The sequence below is a fragment of the Gadus chalcogrammus genome, chromosome 22 (genome assembly GCF_026213295.1).
Source record: "Gadus chalcogrammus isolate NIFS_2021 chromosome 22, NIFS_Gcha_1.0, whole genome shotgun sequence".
NCBI lineage: Eukaryota > Metazoa > Chordata > Actinopteri > Gadiformes > Gadidae > Gadus > Gadus chalcogrammus.
This window is the reverse complement of record NC_079433.1, coordinates 6,715,866-6,736,914: the sequence shown is the minus strand read 5'-3', so window position 1 is coordinate 6,736,914 and position 21,049 is coordinate 6,715,866. Positions and strand designations below refer to the sequence as shown.

The 21,049-nt window shown below is 42.6% G+C and overlaps 1 protein-coding gene across 1 annotated transcript in view; it reads left to right on the top strand.

Moving 5' to 3' along the window:
* Window positions 1-21,049, top strand: part of LOC130376229 (CUB and sushi domain-containing protein 3-like) — a 387,391-nt gene that overhangs the window by 230,393 nt on the left and 135,949 nt on the right. Inside the window, exon 8 of the mRNA XM_056583449.1 lies at window positions 8,216-8,328. Coding sequence (XP_056439424.1) covers window positions 8,216-8,328 — 113 coding nt within the window. The remainder of the gene's footprint in view (window positions 1-8,215; window positions 8,329-21,049) is intronic.

Below are 21,049 nucleotides of genomic sequence, written 5' to 3'. Positions count from 1 at the left end.
TAATGAACGAACCCTGGTACGTACACGCGCGCGCAAGCGCGCGCGCACACACACACACACACACACACACACACACACACACACACACACACACACACACACACACACACACACACACCTCTCACACACACACACCTCTCACACACACACTTAAACCAAAACAGGTTATATCCAAACATGTAGCCTCCACATGGCCCTATGTGTAGACAGAAGAGATCCCTCCCTTCAAGCACAGCTTGGGACGCATCTCCACACACGGTCTCAGGTACGATGCAGCAGTGCTTTTATTTTGAAAAAAATCACTGGTTGAACACGGATCCATTTGCTGCCGTTGTTAAACTTGACAGTTACAACGGCCATACAAATTTGAAAACACAGTGCCTTCTGTTGTCCAGACGGGAGAAGATACGCAGGGCTAGAAATCACCTTTTTTACTTGGTACTAGAAACACTGGTGTTCCCATCTTCAGAAATGTACGAGCAACCACTAAAACAGACGGAGCACCAACTATATGTTTCGATTTTTATCATTGATAAAAATTGTTTTCTGTCGCCACAAGTGTACTGATTGAAAATAGCACGTCCAACTACAAAAATAGTAGGTATGCTAAATAAATCCAACCTAGCAATAGTTTAATGATATATGAAACTAGCATATTTAAAGTATTCATCAATATTCCCCACCATCAAAATGGCACATAGCCAGGAGCGAGGGGAGGAACGGTGAACCAATAATAAGGACCAATAATGGCTCATTGAGTGGACTGATTATTGCACCGACAAAGCAAAACAAATAAGAATCCGACCAAGGCACATAGTGAATGGACTAACAGGCGAATGTACAGAGAAGGCGCCGTCAGACTGAAAAAGTCACACATAACAATTACTTGCACTCGCACCAACTCTCACAATGTTATTTCGAGGTCACACAGATTCAATTCCAGGAGCATATGCCACAAAAGCGCTCGCAGTTTTGAGTACTTTAGGCCCTGTTCCAATACTTAACTAGACATACAAAGTGATGAACTATGCTTTACCAGGATGCCAGCATTATATAACGTTTAAAACGGTTATGTATCGGAGCTACCATTTTCAATAGTGCTATTAAATAGGTCTTTAGTTCTGGGACTGACTTTATTTGGCACTTAAAACTAGCACTTAGCATTGTGTAGCATCTTATCCTTCCTATCTTTGTTTTGTACGTTGAATGGGTTGACCTAGCAATTGTAATTGGTTGGCACTTGTTTCTATAAAACAGCGATATATTTCTCTTTCATCTGACAAATTGACTTACTGAAAGTCGCTTTCGATAAATGCCCTAACAGTAATATTTCTGTCGATCAATAGCGCCGTTGCAGGTGAAGGACCGGTCATGACGCCTTTTGAAAAGAGAGATTTGATTTTGGAAGGTAGAAACTAGAAAAAGACACTTATTATAATTGCAAATAAGATAGTTGTGTGTATGCGATTTTTTTTTTAATGTTTTGAATCGATTTTCTTAGTGATCCATGTGGCACATTGATCGGTTAGCCTAGGCGCCAACCCATTCAAATATATATTTTAAACATTAAAATGGGGAAGCAAAAAAAAACAAATTCGATCTCCTGAAACATATTTCTCTTTACTATTTACAATCTGTCCTGTGTAGTGTTTCATGGGAAAATAACATTGTAAGAGGTTTATTTCAACTTATAAAACACAATACTGAACTCCCTGTGAGCACAAATCTTTAACATGTTATTCTCCAAAAAACAACACAACGTAACATTATTTTGTGTAGGCCACAGTCAACCATTTAGTTTGCATTTCCGTTTCCAAGCAAAGAACATGCGGTTGTGAACTAGGACAAATGGGCACAAGACTTTTTATTTCTGCATTGGTTACCTCACCTGTCAGTCGAATCTCTCAATCTATCTTGCTCTCTCTCTTGCTCGCTCTCTCTTGCTCTCTCCTTCTTGCATGCATAACGAATTTGTTGTCATTTCCTGTCTGGGAATATTTCACTGAAATTATGGGATATTTTTTGATATTGGTATTTTTCTATTTTGACCCTGTGATAATTCCATAGTCGTTGCATTAATGATGTTCACTATCTCTCAGTTGCCATTCTGTATCTATTTATGTATCGCCCTCACTTCTCTCTCTCTCACACGCAATATATCTCTCTCCCCCTTGCTCTCTGTCCTCACATCTCTAACACACACACACACACACACACACACACACACACACACACACACACACACACACACACACACACACACACACACACACACACACACACACACACACACGCTGAATCAGATACATTACTTCCACATTATCTGTGGAAATACGTTCCAGTTTTCCTAACTGATTCACGACTTTAAATGGGTTTTAAGTTGCCCTCCCCCACTCCAGAAGATAAAGTTGACTTCAGTTATATACTTCAGTTATATTCCTCAGTGAATAATCCGATTAGATGTCCCCCGTTGCATTCCAATATCTCACACTTCCTTGCTTTAAGGATAGTTTAGAATGACTCTAAACGGCGTTGACAATCCTAAGCAAACACAAGAGATGTGTCACTTTTTGCACAAGTACAAATTATTCATACGTCTTTTGAATTTATTTATAATTCGAGTGCATCGGCTCTGCCCAAAGCCCAATCGTGGTTCTCCAAATGGAGGTCTAGACCCATAATTAGAATCACTTCACAGTAAGTTTGGCATTGGGCCTGATGAACAGGGCTGTATAACAGCAGAAAAAAATTATATAATCCCCTATTTAAATTCTGTTCTCCATTCAACATAGAGACCATAGTAAAAACGCTGTTAGACCGGATAATCTATCAATTTATCCCGAAATTTGCCGTCATCCCAATTTGGCAGGAGTTTTTCGCCTTGGGATAATTTGTTTTTAAATCACAGGAGAGCAGGGAAAGAATTTAATAACAATTGTCCTCAACCACCATATACCTGCTGTTCTTGGTAGTGGTAGCCATGGAACCGGTAGCTTTAATCAACATCATCAGGGTCTGAAATTAATACCTGCCAAATGGGGGGATAATGGTTGGCTCTGGCAGCAAAAACAACAATAAAGTCACCCACAAACGTGGTCGGAGGTGTATGGTGCCATTCATTAAAAAAAAAAAAAAATTGACCCTAACCCTATGATTTCGTGGATGAATGTTACATACGTGGCTTAAGAGTCAACGCGATTGGCCCTATTTGTGTGAAATGGCTGTTTGATAGACAGGCGATCTCTCGCGCTCTCTCTCTCTCTCTCTCTCTCTCTCTCTCTCTCTCTCTCTCTCTCTCTCTCTCTCTCTCTCTCTCTCTCTCTCTCTTTCTCTCTCTCTCTCTCTTTTTCTCTCTCTCTCTCTCTCTCTCTCTCTCTCTCTCTCTCTCTCTTTCTCTCTCTCCCCCCTCTCTCTTTCTCTCTCTCCCCCCTTTCTCTCCCCCCTCTCTCTCTCTCTCTCTCTCTCTCTCTCTCTCTATCTCTCTCTCTCTCTCTCTCTTGTTGTAAAGGGGTAAGTGGCAGGTTGAGGTTTGTTGATCCATCCGTCCAAGTGACTGGGGGAAATGTAAAATGTAAATTATATTTCAGACCGCCTGAATATGAAAAAGGGGAGGAATCTGCCGAAAAATATCCCTCAAAATATCCCCCGCTATTGAAAGGCTTTTGAGATGGATTTCTATGATGGATCCTGAGAGAATATGTGTTTGATGCTCACCTTAAATCGGAGACACGCATAAGCCCTTTGTGTAAGACCTTGAGCACACTAACAAATTGTATTTTTCCAAGAGTGCAGGTTAGTAGTAAGACAGTGGGCTAGGGTGTTGTAACACCAGAAGGTTGTGGGATATATCCCCAATGTAAGCAACCTAACCAGTAGTTATCCTTGAGCAAGATAACCTAATCCTTATCTGTGCCTCAATGGCATGCATCTGAATTCTCTCTAATGGATAGTGTCTGCTAAAGTTCTATATACTAGAATTACATTATATACAAACCAACGGCCGTGTCTCAGAATTTTTTTCTATCCTTTCGTGACGAAACAGTTCCTAAGAAACACACACAGCATTTTAAATGTGGGCCTCTGATCTGGTCTGGCTTCCCCAGAGCCACGTTTCTGTGTCAAAAGACCAATGAACACCGGCTTCCCCCCTGATGGTGAATCACTGAGCTCGGATAAAAATGGAATGTTAAATGTCACCTCTGAATCCATTTTGTCTGCTAAGCTGTTGCATATTCAGCCTTCTGGTGCCCCTAGTGTTCCCTCTTGAAGCTCGGAGCTATTGATGAATTATTAACCAGCCTGTAAAATACATATACTGTACCTTTAAAGCTTAATGAGACAGCCAATACATAGAAATCCATGGCTGGTTTTGCATTTTTAACACGACTGAGGCAGCCTAATATACACCTGTGAATGAGCTACTTTACCTGTTAATTAATAAACACAGTGCCTGTAATGCAGTGAGTGTAGCTTTAATTATAATTATATCGTCGCGACAAGCTTTTAGTTCCCTGTAAATATGTCATTGTAACTGTAATTAATGAATGGGCCAATCTAATGCTTACCTGTAAACATGTGACTGTACCTCTTTGAATATTAACAAGACGGCCTATTTATTACATGTAAGTATAAGGACGGGCCTCTTAAAATCTTAACGAGGCAGACTCCAGCCTCAGTCACACCATTGTTCCCCGTGCCTTTCTGGGATAACCTTTAAGGCACCGCTAGTGATTTTACCTATTCACACATGCAGCTACGTCCTGGAAAATGTTGTGTGCCCTTTCACACATGGCATAGCAACGTCAGATTAGACGGGCCAAGGGACAGTCCAGAAGATGGCATTGATGCATGGGTGAAAGGGACTTTATGCTAACCTGTGAATGGGTTACTTGACCTCTTAACTATTAATGAAACCTCGTAACATTGGACTGTGTCTTTAAATTATGTATGGGTGGCTGGGACGTGGTATATATATATATATAGGCCTATATGTATATTTTATATATTTTCGAATATATAGTACATATATATATATTTGTAGAATCCTTGATGGATATGTTCTGTTTCTTTGGCATTGTGTAATACTAACTTGTTTAAAAAGAAAACACCATATCTTTTTATTTTCGTTCAGCTTTTATTTGTTGTTACAGTTAAAGTACTCATTTGTAGGAATCACGGCCAACATTTTCCGCTTAGGCTAAAAAAAAAATGTAATAATTGAACAAATATACTATCTATATATTCCCTTACGACTACTTTAGACTACTTTCAGAAAGCCGTTAAACATTACGGTAAGTGGCCATATTGTAGGTTTTTAGCTCAATAATGCATCACGTCCACACAGATGGGGAAAAAAATTGAAGATCGTCTAGCCTAGCGAATCACCCCACTACACTATGTATGGACACATATTATAAATAGATGTTCTGCTGCTTAAGTGCCATAATGTTTTTTCCATTATACATCGCCTCTAGTTCAACCACTGAACGTAGGCTTCAAAAACACAACTATTTGATGGAGAAGCGCAATTGCCTCTATTGCATCATCTTGCTCGAGGTCAAATCAGCCATGAGTGAGTAAAGATGGGCTGATGGATGAGCTCCCCCTTGCTGGTTTTCCTCCCAGTCTGTCTTTTTTTTTCAAAGAGCGTCTTATCTGTCAAAACTTCTACTTTGAAGCGTTAGCTTAGCGGCCGACGTGCTAGCTTCACAAAGACACCGCCACAAAGACAGGGGAAATTAAACCGTCTGAGAGAGAGCAGAGTAGCATTTGATCAGTTTCTCAAACCCACTGGTGGGGAACGGGGGGAGGGTACACATGCATGGCTAACCTTCAGTGCAACCATGATTAAAATACCCATCTTGTAATATCGGAACACATTGAACAAGCATATGCCGCGCTCTTAGCGATGCACTCTGTGTAATGACGGCTCTAGCAGCAGGAAGTAGATTAAGGGGTTGTATCGGTGAATCCAGAGAGAAAGAGAGGGACGGCGGGGAGAGTAATAGGGAAGAGAGTTGGGCTAGGGAAGAAGGGGAAGGGGAGGAAATGGAGGGGGATAAGTGTATTAAAGAATAAGCAGTGTGATGGATACATTGAGAGTAAAAGCTTTTGCCGGTATGAGATGGTATACCAGCGAGAGAGGATGAGATGCTATCAAGGGGGATTCTAGTTTCAGCTTCAAGACGGATGCCTAGTTTTTTTTTTTACCAAATACAATATTCAGAGACTTTATTCCCACTGTTACTCCACAGGGCTCCGACTCCACCAGGGTTTCATGCTAAGGCAGGGGTGTATCGTCATTATATTGAAGCCTCAGCCTTTTGCTTTACCGAGATTCGTATCAATCTCATGAAGATGGACAAAGATGGAAGCAAGAAGGCCAGTAGGTGGATAAGGCCCATGAGTATTGATTTGTAACTTTGTACTAGATTTACATACCTTGTCAGCTGAATTGTCAAGGTTGGTATAGTGGTGTCTCGAATGTATCATACTCTATTTATTGACGTGCATAAGATGGATGCAAAATGAAATGAGAGAGGGGATGCAGAGAGTCCACACTGAGTTATATTGTCTCTCTTTATCTGTGTTTTAAAAACTCCTCTACCCACGCACACAAACACACTGACATATACAAATCTCATATTTATGACTCAAATTGAGTTGCATTCGTTATCGAACAACAGTAATGACCAAAACCGGGCCGATGGACAGGTGCGTAGATAATGTTATTATGCATTGGAATCATTTTTAAATTCTCCCATTTTGCAAGACAAAAAAATGATATGTAAGCCTGTCTCACTGTGTTTACCCCTCGCCGCAAAAATGTGTTACGGTTTTCGTATCTCCTCTCGCTCAGGGACACCTAACACATACAGACACACAGACACAGACACACACACACACACACACACACACACACACACACACACACACACACACACACACACACACACACACACACATGCATGCTAATGTTCCGTTCATCGTACCTATATCAGTATCCAAACAGAACATTAACTCCAGTGGGGGGGCCACTGATCCTACCCCACGTTCTGATGTGTTGATTGGTCCGGGCTGGGCCTGGGGATTTGTATTCTATCTGAAACTAAATAAATAAAGAATCTGCAAATTTAATCTAATTTGGGCACCTCACGTTGCCATTCATCCAACATACTCAAATCCAACATGCTCAGTGAGGTTGTGCTTTTTGTGCGTGTGGGTTGTATAGCTCACATGCACATGTGTGCGTGTGTGAATGCGTAATTGTGTGAGGTAGTGTGCATTTTTGGCTTTATATGAGTTTGTGTGTGCATGCTTGTATGTTTGTGCATGTGTATGAGTTAGTGTGCATTTTTGTTTGTTGGAGTGTGCGTGTGTGAGAGTTATTGTTGGAAGTGTTTGTATGCGAGTTGGCTAGCGTGTCTGTCTGTGTGTGTTGACCAAGTGTGGCTTTGTGTATCTGTAGACTAAGTGTGTCTGTGTTTTTGAGTGAGTTAGTGTGCCCGTGTGTGTGTGTGTGTGTGTGTGTGTGTGTGTGTGTGTGTGTGTGTGTGTGTGTGTGTGTGTGTGTGTGTGTGTGTGTGTGTGTGTGTGTGTGTGTGTGTGTGTGTGTTGACTAACTGTGCCTGTGTGTTTGTGTGAGTTAGTGTGGGAGTGTATGCGTGTGTTGACTAAATGTGCCTGTGTGTTTGTGTGAGTTATTTTGTGGAAGTGTGTGTGTGTGTGTGTGTGTGTGTGTGTGTGTGTGTGTGTGTGTGTGTGTGTGTGTGTGTGTGTGTGTGTGTGTGTGTGTGTGTGGAGTGAAATCCTATTGGAGTGATTCATCGGGTGTCATCATGGCCTTGTCACAACGCTGTCTCCCCGCTCTGCTGTATTTCATCCATTTAAAACAAGCAGGAATAAACCCCTGGGAGGGACGCGTCGAGCAGCCTCACGCTGCACGGACGCGTGCCAGCACACACACACACACAAACATACACACACACACACACACACACACACACACACACACACACACACACACACACACACATACACATACACACGCATACGCACTTTCCTTTCTTAAATGTACATAGAAACTGCTTGAACAATCTCCAACCGTGTGCAACGCTCCTTTGGCTTCCACAAAGACGTGTCTTCGCCCATGTGTGTGTGTGTTTACGATCCTGACTGGCTCTTTCCTGATCCTCTCTCTTCTGTTTCGTCTCAGGTTGGCGGGCAGCAACATCCCGTCGCCGATTGTCAGCAACAAGAACTGGCTCCGCCTACACTTCGTCACCGATAGCAACCACCGTTACCGTGGTTTCAGTGCGCACTACCAAGGCAAGTGTCCATACCTATGTCTACATATGGACAACATTGCATACTTTACATGCACACATAGACAAACACACACATACACACACACATACACATTTGTTCCCACGCACAAGCGTAGACACACACACACACACACACACAAACTAATGCATCTGTTTTTGGTTGATACATCTTTGCAGTTGTATTGACTTCTTTGGCTATACATTTTCTTGTGCACTTTCTATCATGTATTTATTTATATATATATATTTTCTTTTAAAGGATCTCCTGTTTGCCATCATCTACCTGCCACTAATTACAGCTGATCTTCCTCCTATATAAACACTTGAGCCTCTCCCTCTCTCTCCTCCTCTCATCCCTTTATTTTCCCAACTTTCCCTATCTCTCTCTCTCTCTCTCTCTCTCCCTCCCCATATCTCTCTTCCTCCCCTTATCTTCATACATTTCTGTCTCTCTCCCTATCTCCTTCTTACTGCTTTCACTCTCTTCCTCTTCTTCACGTCTTCTGCCTCTCTTCTTTCTCTGTTTCCCATGCACTCTCGCTCCCTTCTATTTCTCGACTACCCTCCCTCCCTCCCTCCCTCGCTCCCTCCCTCCCTCCCTCCTCTCTTCCTCCCTGGTAAGGGCCACAGACAGCTATCTCTGACACAGGCCCTGACTTGTGGAAAAACACTCTTGGCTTTTGTTCCTGTTTTTTCCCCCGAAATAGATAATGCACAAATGTCTGGAACCTGCACACAGTCACGGACCGAATGCGAAAATGAGACAATTTCTCTTTTTTATTGTCCATATAGGGTCTAGTTTTTTGTCTTTTTGGTAATTTCCTGGTCTTCTCTGCCCTCCTAGCTTAAAAATGCACCTTGCCTCGCTTCTAAAGAAATATATTTTTTGTGTGTGTGTGTCTCTGTGTATGTGTGTGTGTGCACTGTGCAACTGTGATTTTTTTTGTAGTTATATTTCAATGGATACTTAACTGTATAAGATGAAAATACTATTTTAGCTTTTTTGTGCTGCATACGGATATAGACAAACGGTTCCCAAAATCAGCTTTTCACTCCTCCCTAAATTGTTTATGTTCTGCATACACAACAGAATTAAATGAATTCTCAAAATGTCCCCCACTTGCGAACAACCACTTCTCTCTGAATCCGAGGCCACCACCAATGACCAGCAAGACATTTTTATCATTTCGCAAATATTGTGCTTCACTTTGTTGAAATTGAATTTGATTGGCCTCCGGCTCATTCCAGTTTCCCTACTCCATTATCAAAGCACTACTTTTCTTTAGGGAAAGTGGAAAAACCAGCTGGTGTCGACGGTGTGTGTTTTTGTGAGAGCGGATGACCTAATTTTTTTTCATATATTTTAGGAACAGTAAAAAGCTCTCTGAAATGCATAGTAAGTGTGTTCCCGCGGTTAGGTCAAGTAGTAGTGCTTCTCGCTAGCACCTGTTGAGCTTCAAACGGATGGTGTTTGAAGCTAGCTAAAAACACATCCACTGATTTTCCTTTGGTTTCTTAACCTAGAAACCAAGGATAGTATCCTAGCTTCTTTCAGGCCTGTTTTTCTTTGTTTTAAAATGGTCACAATTGGGGCAAGTTAAACTAACAGTGCAAGAAGGCTCTAAATCGAAAGCATGTACTGTAGGCCTATCTGTATCCAGTTGATCGCATTTCTGGCCTTCCTGTTAAGCTAAAGCTGTCTTAACCGAGTGATGTAGAGCTGTGAATGTGGCCTTCACACCTTTAGAACCATTTGAAAGAGTGTCTCTATAGGATCTGAACACTCGTACATACACACTCGTCGCATAGTTACACAAAGAACGCTGGACTTTTACAGGCAGGCTATTTTTGTAAATATAATGCATGGTAGTGTGAATTTATTTGTGATTATGGCCTGTGTGATATCTACAGGTGGAAATTATGCAAGAGTGGTGTTGATTCTCCGGCACTGCCGGTCGGGGTGGACGTTTTGAGTGGCCACAGGTGATATTGGTGATGGTAAAAAGGAAATATTAATGTAAACGTCTTTGTAGCGTATCTGCTGGAGACACAGAGGCTTAACTCCCGGAGCCTTGATGATGTTGTTCGATATTAAACGGCCCACTTTAAAATAATAATAATAATAATAATAATAATAATAATAATACATTTAATTTAGAGGCGCCTTTCAAGACACCCAAGGTCACCTTACAGAGCATATAGTCATCATTCAAAACTATGTAAAAACAGACTAGGAATAAAAGAAAAACAGAGGTTAAACATGAAGAATTATAATAATTAATAACACTCAAAGACGCCTACAGTGAAGGGGAGGGAAGTAAAACCCAAGCACGTCCCACCTTGTCTGAAGGTGTTTGTAGAGGGGGCTACATTCAGTGTACCTTCTTAAATGAAAGCCTTGACTAACGGACATCCATAATTATGAGGATAAACACCAATTGTGCAGTTTGTTTTAGAAAATTACCTTTTAGTACTTTTTAAATGACAGACCTTGATAAACCTGTTCCACTCGGCACCCTCCACCTCTTCCTGTCTCTCCTTTATGCTCAAACTATTTTTCCTATAGTCTTTTCTTGTCTCTTAATCCGCCCTCTCTTCTATCGCTATCACTTCTTTGCAAAATTGCCTTGAAACTATTTCCACCTCTGGCTAAGCCCCGCCCCCATCACACCTGGCAGACAGTAGCTCATTACCTCTGTGTCTGTCTTCTCCCGAACATCCAATTTGATTGATTGATTGACTGACTGACACCTCAAACGAGAGATTCTGTTAATTGGTTAAATCGATTTTTTTAATTGATCCAAATGAGTGTTAAAAAAAGGTTAATTAACATGTTAATGAGGGTTTTCCAGTCGGATAGGTTAGTTGAGTAATTAGAAGAGCATTAGAGGGGGCTTAACGAGTCGCTGATTGAAGGCTATCTTTAGTCAGCTGTCAATCATTTTATTCATTTATTTATTGTCTTTGTGTGGAGACGTGGGTTACATAAGTTCACACACGTACGTGCACACACACGTACGTGCACACACACACACACACACACACACACACACACACACACACACACACACACACACACACACACACACACACACACACACACACACACACAGTCACTAACGCTAGTACAAATAAAAAATAAACACCATAATGTCAACAGTTTGCAACTATAGTTAAAAATATGAATTAATTCAAAGGAACTGCCACATTCCTCCGGTTTCTCTCTTTTACTGACTCTCAAGCATTAATAACGGAACTTAAAACTTGCCCAAATTCACACTTCAGTGAAGCAATTTGAGATCTGTCTCTCTCTGAGAATTATGATGTGGCTCTACTTTGGCAAGTTACCTTCACAATACATCACAATGCTGTCATGGGAGGCACGGGATCTAGGCACCGGCAGTTAGCTGGGCCCACTTCAGGATGTGTGTGTGTGTGTGTGTGTGTGTGTGTGTGTGTGTGTGTGTGTGTGTGTGTGTGTGTGTGTGTGTGTGTGTGTGTGTGTGTGTGTGTGTGTGTGTGCGTGCGTGTCTTTGTGGTCAGGGGGAGCAAGTCTGTGTTATAGGTCAAGCTTTTGGCTCTGGAAAAATATCTTTCTTCTGCCATCCAAATGTTGAACTCATGAATATTTAATTTTCACCCCTAATGATTTGTGTGAGGAAAGAGAGAGAGATAGTGATAGAAAGAAAATTGAAATGGACGACAATGTAACAAAATTCCATATCCAGAGAGAACCGCACACAGTTGAACGTGTTTAAACGGTTGGCAGCATGTTTTGGCAAAATATGAAAGTATGAAACATTCTGAGGCATCATCGCACTGCTGCCGATGTAAAAACCTGTTGGAGGGAGAGAGAGAGAGAGAGAGAGAGAGAGAGAGAGAGAGAGAGAGAGAGAGAGAGAGAGAGAGAGAGAGAGAGAGAGAGAGAGAGAGAGAGAGAGGGAGGGAGAGAGAGAGAGAGAGAGAGAGAGAGAGAGAGAGAACGAACTACCTAACAGTTGGCTCTGTAGTAAATGTATTTAGCCACTTTAAAGCCCGGGGACCCTCTCAACAGCCAAACAGAAGCCAACGGTACTAATGGACCTAATTTGAATACCTAATTGATACCCACAAACTTTCCTGTGAACATGCTATAGGCTCAAACGGTTCCTGGATGTTTTTTCCAGACCCTAAAAGAAAGTCATTTTCCACGCGTCTGTACACATTACACCCCAAAGCATATAACAATCAGCAAGATATGGAATGTTTTCTTTTCATCCATATAATCTATAACAGTTTAGTCCATAAGTATAAATACACACACACACACACACACACACACACACACACACACACACACACACACACACACACACACACACACACACACACACACACACACACACACACACACACACACACAAACAGATGTTAAAGCTATACGTAGTGGGCTCCATTGATTCATCTTTGAGGTTCAGCGGTAGCTCAACAATGGGTCAAGTGCCATGCACACATACAGTATATTCAACCCTTGACATGCTGATACCCACGGACTACTCTCTGTTTTGAATCCTGTACAATTCACGCTTAATTAAGGCTCAAGACTCAAACTTATGTTGCTTAATTCCTGACCTAAATTTAATATTTACAGAGAAACTTCAGCAACGCTAACAGCATCTGCTAGCATGACACGGCTGAGCGATGACGCAGTACTTTTTGAATCCATGAAACCTGCTAACGGTTGCTAATGCCAACTTTAACCCTGGGTTCTGGGTCGATATAATATTTTTTTTCTGCAATCCTAACTAATACATTAATCGTGCGGACACACAGGGATGAGGGCATTGCGCAGACACTCTTTCTTGAAAAAAAGTAATATTAAAACCGCTTAAAATTCCCCCCCTGAGCAAGACCAAGGTTGCTGGTGCTCACGCTACCACAGAATAACTGTTCTCGAGGGAAGCGACGGTAATGATACATCTGCAGCTTCTTCGCAATATTTTTCCGTGTGCTAGGCTTTTGGCTTTTGTGCTGCTCTGCCGAACGGCTCCGATGCGCTGACCCGTGGTGAACTGCCGTTGATGTTGCGTCGAGTTGTGCTCAGGGATAAAGTACGGCGAGACCGGTAATTATCGCAAGGGGTGACTCAAAATGGAGGGGTCTTGAATCACCTGAATGAAGGACGTCCGATGAATGAAGGACGTCCGATTTTGTCAGATTCTCGCCACTCAGAATTGAGCATTCCACAAAGCGGTGTAATAAAAGCCGCCGTCGCAATGTCGGTTCTAAGGGCCTGCTGATCTGTGGCGATGAGCGACCAGCCCGCACAGAATTACACCCTTAAACAACCCCCTGTTTTACCTTTTAGGACACTGCTACCTATGGTAAGGTAACATTTGTGGTTCCTCTGACTGCGCTTTCAAGAAGTCATTTTGCGCTGTGGCAATTATTTATAATGAGTCAGAAAAGAGGAAAAAAACGTCTAACCTTACCAGCCCTACTTTCATACAGCCAGACAAATTAGAAGGAAGGTCTGCCAGTCAGGCAGCCAGTGATTCTGTCAGTTAGTTACTTACCGTCCTCCGACCACATGTAAACGATGCATTTGGTATCAGTAGCAAATACTAGGTCCGTTAGCCTACAGTCTTACATAGTTTCACTGTTGCGTCTCTCAAGTTAGCTTAGAATCTTCTTGAGTTATGTTTTAATATTCTAAATCACCTTTCAGTATGCCATAATCCAGCTAACTGGGTATCATTGGTGGGAAACTTAAGTCAGTTGCAATTTGTGTAGCCTCCATGCTTTGTGATGTCTTGCTCGTTAGAGAAGGTCAAGTATAGCTTCAGTCAGCTAGCAAAGTTATGACAGGCTGTCTAGCCAGTTGTAACTTTGCCAGAAGCTCCATTTACTGCACAAATGGCAGTTTTGCGAACTAGTCAGTATTATTGTGTGAGAGTAGCCGCTTCAACCCACAACCCCTATTAGGGAGGTGTCCTTTTCCTTCTCACAGCGCACAACTTCTACTTCCTGAGTAGTGGTTGAGTAGTTGTCACCACTTTTTCTAAATGCTCCAGCCTACATGTTCTTTGGGTCTCGAGTAACTAGATCTAGAAATCCTTAACAGAGAAGCGTTGTATTACATTCGCTTATCGTTTTGTTTCCGTGGGGATATATTTTCGTGAACACCGTGTCCAGAGACAAGCTTTCCCACATCTTCCAGTATTCCTGAGAAGTTGGCTCTCCACTTTGAAAACCACCTTTATTAAGGGCAACTTTACCTCAGTGGAGAGAATTCATTAGATTTAAAAAAGTTGACAGCTGTATATGCTTATCTTTATGTAGGCTAGTTATGTTTGTGTATAAAGTATGTCATTATCAAGTACAGTGAATGAGTAACAATATATAATATAATACTTCACATACAATGTAATAATAATATATTTGTACTTTATTTATTAAAATATTTGTGTTTCAATAGCAATGTTCTGTAAAATAATACGCTCGGAACACAGCACAGCGTGCTCATGACACATTCATTTGTAACCTTTCTTTAGCATTCAGTTTAACAGAACGTCATCACTCATGCCTAAATGGATAATGATGTTCACAGGAAATTCGGGAAACATGGTGAATAAAACATAAATTCACGGTGTGTTCGTCAGACTCTTTTGACTGGATCCATACGGCCCCTCCAGGGGACGTCTGCGGTGATGTCATCCATCACGGCGGAACAGACACACAGACAAAATGGCTGCCAGACAGGCCTCCTCTGCATGCGTTGGCGGGTTCTATTGAAATGTATGGGAAAGGATTTACCTCGGTTCCCTTTGCACAGGATAGAGCTTAAAAATGGGGAAAAGTCTGTGGACAGTCAGGGCATATATCCAGTTGTGGAAAGGCGCGCATATATAGTGACTCCTCGTCTATTTTAGACGATGTGGGACGGATGGGCTAATGTCAACACACACAAAAGGACAAACAAAAAATACAAAAAAACTCAAGACTATCTATCTATTTTAGTGCATACAACTAAGATATCTCCTCCTTATCTCCAACTTGCCCCCCCCCCCCCCCCCTACCAATCATCACACTCTTTATAAAGCCACCTTGGTCCCATTGGATCAAAGCAGGCTATATCGATGTGACAACGTCACTATCATCTGCGGTGGTGTTAGCACCGGCCTTCCCATCAAGTGCCCTCGGAGAACAGAGAGAGCTTTTTGAAGTGTGCAGACCCACCCAGGTGGACCTGCATCAGCCCTCAGTCTGACTAATCCTCCCGGACTCGTGTCCACTCCGATATCCGCCGGGTCCGGCAAACCCTGCTAACGCAACGGCTGGGAATGTGCGTCGCGCACTGTGTGTTTTGGAGAGTGTCACTGTGCATTGTGTTGTGTGTGAGTGTCGGCGAGTTTCCCCATGACTTTTGCGTGGAACACTTTAGTATTTGTCATCCATGTTTAACTCTCAAGTGTGTGTGTGTGTGTGTGTGTGTGTGTGTGTGTGTGTGTGTGTGTGTGTGTGTGTGTGTGTGTGTGTGTGTGTGTGTGTGTGTGTGTGTGTGTGTGTGTGTGTGTGTGTGGTTGCTTGTCAATCTATATATCCATCAATATGCATCCTCTCTGTCCCTGAATGTGATTGGATAGCATTCATGCGTGTTCATAATTATGTGTGAGTGTGTGTATGTGTGCGCGCGTGTGTGAGTACACAAGTGTGTATTCCTATCTGTCTGAGTACATCGCGCCCGGTCCGGGTACAAACAATCCATTTCCTTCCCCTTGTGGCAGTCGCCCACCAATCACATCGCTCCATCATCTCTACTCATTACGTATTCATGAGTTTCTATGTCTGCGGGGGTTGTGATTGGCTCATAATGAACGACGGAGGGCATCATCAGTCAAGCCGAGCCACGCAGCCACCGAAATCAGTCAGTCAGCACAATAGTAGCGCCTGGCAACAGTCGGCACGGAAACATTTTTCACACTTTTATTCCCCCAGCCCCCCCCCCAAAGAATTGAGACCTGCACTCGCTCAAGGCGGATTGAAGCTCTCGGTAGTGGGTTACTGTACGGATCCGGCTCAATCTGGCACCCCTGTAACCTCCCCCTGCCCCTCCTCCACCCAAACCCAACTCCAGCCCGCTGCCACCGCGGTTACCCAAAGCGTATCAGAATGATGCATTCGTCGTGAGTTGGTAGTCGCTAAGTATAGCGCTGGGTAATTACTACACCCCGCGCCGTGGCAGCACGGGTAAGATGGAGTGCCCTGTTTACCAACTGCAAAGAAAGAAATAAAAAAAATCATAGATGGTGTATAAATAATTCTCGGGACGTAGTATTTTTATTTTTTTATTATTTTGCTTTTTTTGTTCTTTTTCTCGTCAGCTGCTGACGATACACCAGTTTTAGGAAAATGATGCAGAGTCATAAATCTTGTGTCACATACAGTATATATATATATACAGTATATATATATATATATATATTTGCCTTTACACACACTGTAGTGCTCTTTATTCTTTAGTCCTTTCGCAGTTGCTTTCATGCAAAGCGCCCTGCAGTGAACAAAGAACTACCATTCGAGGTCTGATCTCGCTCACGCATCTCGACATGTAGACCGTGAACAGTGGGCTTCAAACCCACAAACATTCAGCTCAGCGATGCATCAAGCGCCATAACGACCAGATTACTCGGCCATTGTTTTGCGTTGTTTTAAGAGGGTGTATTTCTCCGACACTGGCTCGCAGCCCTGACGCGCTAGATTCATTTCTTCCTCCCAACATTGTGGGGCTAATTACACTGGGGGCCTGGGACGAGGCAATACGGGGACACGTAATGCAGTAATTAGTTCCTTCTTAGAAGGATGAGATCGCCAGAGCTCTGAGCGTTTGTTAGCTTTGACGGCATATTGTGTGATGATGAAAATAAAGGAAGAAATTAATGGAATCAGTCACGGCCACGAGCATCGCCTACTCCTGGCACACTGGCTTTGCACGCCAGCAGTAAACAATGGGGTGCTACTATACCACCGTTAACTCACGATGACCCCGTCTTTCTGTGATAAACATACACGCGAGTTCCAAAGATTATTGTTCTTACTTTTTTTCCTTCGTTTATACTGTACTCAGCCTACACTGTTTTTCAGTTTGGACCTCTCACTCTAACCAACCGACACGTCGTCACGGCTGAACTACATCGACCTCTACCTTATACACGTTGTCTGTAATTGATGTGCGTGCAGTAACACAACAGACATACAACCGAATGATCTGTAGTTATTAAAGAGTTTTGTGATGGTCTTCGTGCCGGCCACTGGTCACAGGTCCCAGGCAGGATTGAAGGGGTCTTCACGCGAAGACCCCTTTAGTCCTGCCTGTGAACTGTAAAGCTCCCTTCTCACTCATCCTTTTGGGCCGCGCTTCAAACATTGACTAAAGGGAAACATATTCCACTGTCACCGAGCCAAACCAATCCACTAAATTGAATCACTGGCTCCCCCTTAGTTGTACTTATTTCCTTGCCAAAGAAAATGTAACAGTCTAATTTAAATGTTAGGTTTCGAGGAAGAGGAAATTCAACAAGAGGCTGTGTCTTCACTAAATGCAACGGTCGCTGTCTAAATCACTTGAATACAAATGATTTACGCGTACCACCTGCAGGGAGAAAAATCTCTTTGAGGAAGGCTTGTCAGTTAATGGGCGCGGCTGACATAATTCAGCTTTTTGTCCCACTGAAGTCGTTGTGAAGGGAAACAACAATGAAGAGGCAATCTTTGGCCGCCGCTCACAACTAATGTGTGTTTTGCGAAGCGACAGATAGTAGATACGCACTCACCTTAGGTGCCATAAAATGCCACATTGTTGTCCATAAAACACATTCCAAACACAACGCCGAGCTATCAGGTTTCTTTCGTCTCAGGAATCTAACCTTTCGATGGCTTTCACTGTTATTTTCACACCAGACATCCGTGTTAAGGCCCAAGGGAGGTGGAGAAAGTACCGCATGTGTGTGTGATGTCGCTTATGAACACGCATCTGCCTCTCTTTCAACATCGTTTTGTATTGATTCCCACACAAAAACGGAGACATTAAGTTTCATCAACCGTTTGCACATTTGTACACTTGTAGGACGGGGAAGTAAGATGTATTTCCACGGTAGTTCTGTTCGTTAACCATGTAAATGTAGCGACATATTTGTTATGTAGATGTTTATATCTGCTTTTGTTACATCGATTTACCTTTAAGTAAAGAAAAGAAAGCCCTAAATGGCCTGGCCCCGCCCTACATCACAGGGCTCATCCACCACCACTCAGCACCCAGGTCCCTAAGATCAGGTAGCTTGGGTCTCTTACACGTTCCACGCACTAGGCTAAAACAGAGGGGTGACAGGGCTTTTGCTGTGGCTGCCCCCCGCCTTTGGAACGAGCTGCCGCCTGCAGTCAGAAACGCTCCTTCCATCACCATTTTTAAATCTAGGCTTAAAACACACCTTTTCTCCCTGGCTTTTCCTCCCCTTTTGTGATATCTCGTTTATTTTATATGTTTTTATCTATGTCTATGTATGTGGTATGTGTTCCTTTATATGCCTCTTTGCACCATGTACGGCACTTTGGCCAGTGAAAACTGTTTTTAAATGTGCCTTATAAATAAATTTTACTTACTTTTACTTACTTACTTTAAAGTTTTCCATCTGCTTGCTGCAGCAGTGGCATTGTGACTGCACTTCCACAACAGGCGCATTTAACTCTGACTGACACGCATTCACCAAGGACTGCGGTTATGTAGGATGCACCCAGTGCATCCTACTATAAGAAAACAGTGGGCCGGAAAGCTGCTGAGAATACTAACTGATTCTCACCCCTGTTCGACAGAAGGGAACTGGAAACACAGATGGTTCTGCAGGCACTTGGTTGGATGGATGGTTGAATGAATGGATGGATGGATGATTGTAAGGCTGGATGATCCTTGCATTCATCCATCCATTGGTTTGATGAAACATTCCACACACACACACACACACACACACACACACACACACACACACACACACACACACACACACACACACACACACACACACACACACACACACAAAAACAAAAAGCAATCTCCATTCATCTTCATACCAAAAAAAACAAATCCATCCCATGTACAAGTGTGCATGCTGAAACGTGTTACACGGCCCGATGTGCAGCATTTAATGAATACTGACTTCATTAAGCCATCAGCGCCAAGGTAATTACAATATGCTTGATATATTCTCATGTATGAGGCCGCTGTGAAACATTTGGGTAATTGCCAGGATTACCAGCAGAATGTACATTACTATGGTGAATCATATATATTTCTCTCTCGCTCTCTCTCTTTATGTATGTATGTATGTATGTATGGATGGATGCATGTATGTATGTATGTATGTATGTATGTATGTATGTATGTATGTATGTATGTATGTGTGTGTATGTATGTATGTATGTATGTATGTATGTATGTATGTATGTATGTATGTATGTATGTATGTATGCAAAAAAAAAAATCACAGTTCAGTAAGTACCTCTGTTTTGAAGTCATGGTGCGGTCCAGGACGGCAGGCCTACGCTTCATAGTTAAGGGACATTTTTTGACAAAACTGCTTGTTTGTCAACGGAGAATGGCCGTAGATCAGCAGCATTGAAAACACCAATAAACTTGGTTATGGCCTTTGCATTTCTGAATTCCCAAACAGGGGTTGTTGGGCTGCTGAGGGGTCCCGTAGTTACGGATTCGGATTACGGAGTCGGAGTAGTATACTTTGGCTTAACGGTCCGGGGGGAACTCAGACTTCAAGTTTTAAATTCTGCATCGCAAAACAAGCCTTTACATTCGCCATATTAACACTATGTACTCCACATTTACGCACCGCGGTACACCTCTGTAACCGCACCCAAGTGCCTGTACCGTGACAGTTTGGTAACAAATATGTTTAATCGTTACACCCCCAGTATGTATGTAAATACAGAATTCAATGGGGAGGGAGGGAGGGGGGGGGGGGGGGAGAGAGAGAGAGAGAGAGAGAGAGAGAGAGAGAGAGAGAGAGAGAGAGAGAGAGAGAGAGAGAGAGAGAGAGAGAGAGAGAGAGAGAGAGAGAGAGAGAGAGAGAGAGAGAGAGAGATAAAAGCACATGAATTTGTGTGTTATTTGTCACCGTTCAGTGCATTAGCCTGTCAGGTCGTTATGAAAATGAGAGCCGTCAGCCTGCATATCACTCATTCATTAAAACGTATGCCCTCACACAAGCTGTCTTCCAGGGCCATGATATTTGCATCGTATTTCATGTTTATTTTGAAAAGGTTGTGCGTTGGTCAATTCTTATTGGCGCATGACAGCCAAACTGTATATTTTTGCCACATTTTCCTTTTTCAATGATGATTCATTATTATTATAATGATTATATATACATATTTACTTTTAGTTGAATTTGTATTTGTCAAGGGATGCAATGAAATTAAACGCAACATGACTTTCTCCCTCCCCCCTCTCCCTCCCTCCTCTCTTCCTCTCTCCCCCCTCCCTCCCCATTACGCTTTAAGCAACCCACCACCAAACAACAATCCAAACAATAACAATAAACACTTGGGATGAAAAACCCTTCCTCATCACTATCCACCACAGTCAGACAACCCTTGATCGACCTTTCAGGCTGTCTGCTCTAATGGGAAACTCCTTTTATTAATCAATAAACATACGGTTTCAATCTACCTACTTT